At 32.8% G+C, this 6,937-nt stretch overlaps 1 protein-coding gene across 1 annotated transcript; it reads left to right on the top strand.

Moving 5' to 3' along the window:
- The first annotated feature begins 262 nt into the window (after positions 1-262).
- Positions 263-6,399, top strand: LOC120268359 (dihydropyrimidinase-like). Its single transcript, XM_039275790.1, has 8 exons — positions 263-352; positions 1,406-1,492; positions 1,573-1,651; positions 4,697-4,784; positions 4,883-4,923; positions 5,025-5,077; positions 5,476-5,632; positions 5,995-6,399. Exons 1-8 carry the CDS (start codon positions 300-302, stop codon positions 6,181-6,183), a joined length of 747 nt encoding a protein of 248 aa, XP_039131724.1. The 5' UTR covers positions 263-299; the 3' UTR covers positions 6,184-6,399.
- The last annotated feature ends 538 nt before the right edge of the window (positions 6,400-6,937 follow it).

Here is a 6,937-nt window from a genome sequence, read left to right as displayed (position 1 = left end):
TATTACGTATTGCTGTGTATGCGGTATATGTGTGTCTTGCCATGATTTTGGCAGTATATTGCGATTGTCTCCACCAGAGAAGGATGAAAGTGTGGTACCCACCCTGTACCTATAAGTAGTCTTTCATTTACTGAGTATTCTAAGTACTCTTTCTTGGCTTTATAATATTGTTTCACAAGCTTCCACCCTTTCCTCGTGCTCAAATATGTTTTTGTGCAGCTGGAAGGGAGAGGCCACTGCACGTTGCTATAGTCGCTTTAGCTAGATTTGTAAATACACCCTTATATGTTGTTCATGTGATGAGTATTGACGCCACTGAAGAAATTGCCAGGGCCAAAATGTCAGGTATGAAGTCTGTTCTCATTTTCTCCTGTTTTCTTTTTAGCAAAGAAGATATTACGCTTATGCATGTTATAATTTGTTTGAATTTTTCCGTAGAATTTATAGCTGCACTCCATGTGATTGTTATTGCTGCACAAAGAAGAGATTGCAGCAAAATAAGAAAGTGTTTCTGACTCTTCCTTCAAAGCCATAAACCTATTCTTTTGGCACCGCCATTACAAGTTCTTATTTTTAATTATTTTGTAAACTGATCATGTTTTACAGAAATAGCTTTGTCTTTGTCTCTTCTTCGCAATGTGTTCATGTTTGACTCGAGTAAAGCTTCAGTTACAGCAAGGAGTTCAGCCAATGCTAGGGGCGCCTTGACATTTTGGTCTGTGACTGTATTTTCTGTGTGTTTAGTTATAGCGTACAATAAACTTTTGTGTGTTTCATACAACATTAGATTGATTGCATTATAGTGCTGGAGCATAATTCTACACACTATGGTTTTGAAGACTTGAAGTTACATTGTAGAAATTATTTCAATGTACCACAAGATTGTTAAGCCTGGGTAAGTAGTATAACATAGAGTTGGTAGACAGGCATACATAGTTCTGAAACATTGATAAGTCTTATTCAATGATCGTAAACCGGATTGTGTTTTATAAAAATAGCTTGTCTTTGTCTCTCCTTCTGAATGTGTTCATGTTTGACTTGAGTAAGCCAGTTAGAGCAAGGAGTTCTGTCGATGCTAGCAAATGACATTTTGGTCTTGCAGCCTCTATTTTCTGTGGCGATTTTATGTGCAAAATAAATTTTGTGTTTTATATAACATTAGATTGATTGCATTATAGTGTTGGAGTACAAATCTCACAAACTGGTTAAAGTTAATAGGGCAGAAATTATCCTCAGCCACAATAATGCCATTAAACCTGACTAGTATAGCGTAGAGTTGTTGGGACATACATGCATAGTTCTTAAATATTGATAATTTCCTTTGTCAGGCTCATTGTATTAAATTTCATTATTTTGATTAAACAAACTTGTACGCAGTGCATTCCACCCTTTTACAGGGCAAAAGGTTATTGAGAAACCCAGAAGTTTCAGGGTTAGTCCTCAATGACTTCTTGGCTTTGGAACCCAGGGATTTTGCACATTGCGTAGCACAGTAAGATCTTCATTTCATTTTAATTTTTGCTGGAAAATCTAGTGCAGTGCTTTTTTCTGATTGACCCACTGAATATCAAGGTATGTAATGAGTCCTCCAATACGGAAATCTGGACATGATAAATCACTAAGCTGCCCTTTCCTCCGAATATTGCTGCAAGTTTGCTCCGATCAGACCTACATGTTGGCTTGTACAACTCTAGGTCACCGAGACTCTTGTACTAATCTTCACTCATCTATGACTTCAGTCCTAGGTTCTTGATTGCTCAATATTGTGTATAAAAGCCCTTGTAATGCAATGGGGAAAAAATAATAGCATAAAAATATATTAAAAAATATATGGATTAAATATTGCACAAATTATCATAGTTGTCATCGTACAATAGGTCAAGTTGAGGCTTTCAGAAGCCTTTGGAATTCTTTGCTACTCATTTAAGAAACTCCTAGTGTTGTAATTGCTTGACGGCATAACCCATATCTTTCTCTTATAAGTGTCTATTTGGTGGACATGATAACAACTATAGGATATGATAGACTATCATATCTTGCCGCTGTCCTTTGTTTGGTGTGCCAATAGGATATGATAGTCTTATCCTATTGGCCCACTTTATCCTGTCGGTCACATGATAATGAATCATATGGGGGGAGTCAGGATAGAAACAAGTAGGATATGATAAAAAAATAAATTTATCTTTTTGCCCTATTATTTGGTCTGTCTCCCTTATCTAGGGTTTTATTGTTATCTCTTCTTTTGATCTTTTAAACACGATGCTTGGGACAAGAACCTTGCCAACAACAAAATAGAAAACTAATTTCACTATTTTAAGTAGGATTTTACGCATTTCGAGTGGTCAAAAGGTTTCTCCGTCAATCTTCGTGCTTGAGCAAATTATTTTTCATCTAAGTCTCTTTTTTTAATCATGTCTTATTTTTAGTTTCTCTAGTCTGATGTTTTTTTTTTCAAATTAATTTTGATGTGATTTATTTATTTTCCATGAATGAGTTTGTTACTCTGACTTTATGTCATATTGATGACTTTGTGTATGATTTTTTTTCCAAGAAAATAAGTATTAACTATATTTTTTGCAAGTTAGTGATATTGCATTATGGTCATTATTTATAGGTTATTTATTTTTTAAAAATTTAAAATATACTGATAAGTAAATCATTAAGGAAAAAATTTAGTTTATTTTAAAAAATATGTATACCTATATTATAAAGGGTAATTTTGTCTATTTACGTACCATTTATATCATATCCTGTCATTATCCGGTCCACTTCAGACATAAAGTAGGAAAACAAAATGCTATCTAGTGGTTTATAACATATGATAGGATATGAGTTTATCATACCCATATCCTTTCCTACTCCTATCCAACCCTTATATCATATTTGTCCATATCCTATCCAGCCTTTATATCATATCCGTCTATATCCTATCATGTCCACCAAACGGACACTAAAAGTATCCTTCCAAAGCAATGAAGACAATAAATATAACTCTACAACAGAAGAATAGTGGTAATAAATTGTGCTTATGGAACTTGAAAATCATGCATCCTTCAAAGTAAATTTCTAGAAAATAATGCAATAGGAAATGAACCTGATATCATCCTGAAAATGCTAAAATCAAGTATGGCAAAAATGTATTGTTTGTATTGGTAAAAAAAAATAAAAAAATAATTTTTTTTTTGTTTTCAGTTATTTAGTAAGTGCATCTTAAATCTTGTCCTACTAATTACTAAAAATATATGCTATTGAGATAAGTTCTTTATATTTGTCATCAAAATCCATGCAGAACACAACTTGTTCAAGAGAAGCTTATTGGTCTCATTGTGCAAATAAAGAATAAAAAATTCATGCAAGGCTAAAACTATGTAATTAGTTTTAGAGACTTGGTTCAGCATATGCAGCAGAAATCATACCTAAGAATGTGCTATTTGAAGTTGACATATGTGTGAAAAATAGCCATTAACTGGCATCATCTACCACTAGGAATAGAAGTTCAATTGCGTGGCACATTAATCAGTGGAGTAGCAACTCAATTTCTTTCTTTATTGGGATTATTCAGCCTATGATGAGGACCAAATGAATTTAGAATTGAACAAATCAATTCAAAGAATTTGAGGACAAATATTTAAGTCTGATCAAGAATTTAATATAAAATTTATTGGCATTTATGTTGGAATTGTTCTCTTTAAATTAAAACAATCCAATCTGAAACTTGACACTGTAATTATTTCGTGACCTAAACTTTTTCTCTGTCAGGTTTCAGTTTGTTTCTTTTATCTTCATTTTGCTAGTTAGATCTATCTTCCCTGTGATTTAATTATGACAAGATACTTTCTTGTTGTTGCTTGATGTGAAGAATAAAGGACTATAGTCCATCTTTTGAGAATGCTGCCATAAGTGGAGGAATAGAGGGAAGTGAATAAAGGAAAGAATTACAACAGAACTCTATGTTTGTACAATAATAGACTCATGCTTATAAAGATCAGCCTATTTGGCAAATATAGAGATTTTTTTCAACAATAACAAAAACCATACTCTCCTAATATATCTATATACCACACATGTTTTAGCATTTATAGGGACATTGTTATTGACTTATGATCTGCTAGATGTTGGTATTTTTCAGGTTTTTCTTTCCTTAATGTGTTCGGAACATGTCATATAATAAGATTAATATGGGTATAATTTGGATGGGATGTTTTAGAAAATAAAATGAAATCATTAACGGATACTATGGATAAGTTTATTATGTATCTTGAATAAACCAGTCTTGTGGTTGAAATTATCCGCTTGAAGCGAAATTTGATTTTCCTTGACATTCATGTCTATTATATTCGATAGTATTATCAGGAACCAAATAAGATGAAATTTTGTGGATATGAACATAATTATTTTCTGACTGGGAATATTTTTAGGCAGACCTTGTGCCAGTTTAGAGTTTTATTGCTTTATTTCCCTTTTCATTCATCAACTTGGAGTTGCGATTATCAGGATGTTTTCTTGAGCCAGAAATGTCTAAGCACCAAACATAGCCATGTGAATTAATTGTGAAGTTGGTCACTTGGTCCTCCATTGACATTTTCCTCTTCTTGCGTTTCTTTTATTTTTCCTTTTCCTCTATGAGTATCTCTTTTTTTCGTTGAAGTCACTTCTGAAGCTGAAACATCATTTTGCTCAATTTGTTGTTATGCAGCTTGTTGGAACAGATCATTGCACATTTACCAAAACACAGAAAGCTCTGGGTATTGATGATTTCCGTAAAATTCCAAATGGTGTCAATGGTATATATATACACATACATTTTCTGATATAAATGCATATCCAATTCTCGTTATTTGCTGAAATTTCTTGTACTTTTATTCACATTATTCCTATCTAGGTATAGAAGAAAGGATGCATCTAGTTTGGGATTTGTTGGTTGTAAGTAAAGGTCAACTCAAGGCTTGTTTGTCTAAATTAAGTATTGAATTCAAATCCTTTTCCACTAATGAGCGTTCTTTCTATATATAACATTGACACAGGAATCTGGGCAAATCTCCGTTATGGATTATGTGCGAATAACAAGCACTGAATGGTATGCTACTATATTTATGCATCTCCATTATGAATCTGATGAGTACACCTGGATACTTGTTGAAACATGATGCACATTATATAAATAATAGATTCTTCATAAAATCATGCATGATTGAGGTCCTTCTGATATCTTTGATGTCAAATGTCCACACTTCGACAAGTGTAAATATGCTTGTTCGGATGCTTGCAAACTTATGAAAGGAAGCTGTATCTATGGCTAAGGAATGGGAGCATCAAATGACTATACGTGTTTTTCTATGATCCATGGAATTCTAGGCATTAGCACCTAGTGAACCATGCTGGCATTTATTAATCATGTCAAGTGCATCACTTGATTATGTTTATTATCATGCAATTAAATTTTTTAATAATATAGTTTCATTTGGGTGGATGCAGTGCTAGGATATTCAACATTTATCCAAGAAAGGGAGCCATAATGGAAGGATCTGATGCGGATTTGATTATCCTGAATCCTAATGCAAGCTTTAAAATAAGTGCAGCTTCCCACCATTCAAGATGTGATACAAACGTCTATGAAGGAATGACTGGCATGGTAATTCTTTAGATTTCTTGTGGGTCATATTTCTTTGCCTAAATAATATTTCCTGAAAAGAAAATTAATTAATTTGCATAGAATTATTCTGTGCAATAAAGAAGGAAAGGAGGAGCCTGTTCTGAATATCATATTAACATGATGGATTTTACAAGTGCTATTTTTCTTTAATTGGTGCACATTGTTTGAATAACTAATAATTTCACATCAGTTATATAACAAATTTTTGAACTTGAATATATAAATCTGGAATTTTGGAGAGTTGTGTTCTTATTAACATCTAATGTGCATTCTCTTGTAGCTCGAGTCACTCAACCCTGGGTAATTCTTACTAACAAACTTGTTTATCAAACTTTACACAGGGGAAAGTTGAAGTGACGATCTCAGGTGGAAGAATTGTTTGGGATGGTGAATTGAAGGTTAAACCTGGGTCCGGGAAGTACATAAAAATGCCACCTTTCGGTTACCTATTTGAAGGCATAGAGAAGGCAGATTTAGCACTCCTATCTTCCCTTCATTCTTCTAGTCGAATCGGCAGATCTGCAGCTTAAGAAATTCAAATAAATATGTTGAATTTATTTAGATGATCAGTTAAAGGCATTATTCTAAGTCAAATGAATATAGAAGGGTTGGAAGATGCCATTCTATATACATTAATAGGTGTATTGGAACTTAGATAATGACCTGTTTTTAGGAAACTCAGCATGGAAACTACTTGTACAAACATTATTATAATAAAGCAATTCTGAATACGAATTTCAGGTTTATTTGTACTGCAAAAGGACAGCATATGAATTCTAAATTTTTAAGTTGTCTCAGAGTTATGGAGTTGAAAGTTAATGGTTCAAGTTCTCACAATTTTTAGTTGAAAATTCAGAAGATAGAAATGATAACTGTTAAGCACCAATATGCCCATTACTTCCGATGACCAACCTCAATCTAATTGTGGCCATCATCCATTACGGACTTTAGGAGGGGAAAATGTGTTTTGAGTTCATTCCAAACGCATTACTAATTGTTTAATAGATGACTAGGGCTGTTTGGTTATCTGTAAGTAGCTGTAATATAAGTGGTTCTATATGTGACTGACTGTTTGGTTTGGTGTAAAAGTTTTACTTACATATGTAAGTGGACTTATATCTCACTCATTTTTACAGCATTTCAACTTACAGCAAAATTTGCTATTAGTTGAAATGCAGTAAAATAAGTGGTATCCATTCACCATTATATTTAATTATAAAAATATTTAATAAAGTAAATTATCTTTAAATTGAATTATAAAAATATTTTAAAGTAATAAAATTA

This window comes from Dioscorea cayenensis, chromosome 9, assembly GCF_009730915.1.
Source record: "Dioscorea cayenensis subsp. rotundata cultivar TDr96_F1 chromosome 9, TDr96_F1_v2_PseudoChromosome.rev07_lg8_w22 25.fasta, whole genome shotgun sequence".
NCBI classification, from domain to species: Eukaryota; Viridiplantae; Streptophyta; class Magnoliopsida; order Dioscoreales; family Dioscoreaceae; genus Dioscorea; species Dioscorea cayenensis.
Note: the sequence above shows the minus strand (reverse complement) of the source record. Positions and strands in the feature narration are given on the sequence as shown.

What these genes read in the sequence shown, in the direction of transcription:
- LOC120268359 (XM_039275790.1), top strand. Translation starts at nt 300, where the DNA reads ATGAGTATTGACGCCACTGAAGAAATTGCCAGGGCCAAAATGTCAGGT. An exon ending in GCCAAAATGTCAGGTATGAA is followed by an intron (nt 353 to 1,405) that starts GTCTGTTCTCAT and finishes ACAGGGCAAAAG; the next exon opens with GTTATTGAGAAACCCAGAAG. An exon ending in TAGTTTGGGATTTGTTGGTT is followed by an intron (nt 4,924 to 5,024) that starts GTAAGTAAAGGT and finishes ACATTGACACAG; the next exon opens with GAATCTGGGCAAATCTCCGT.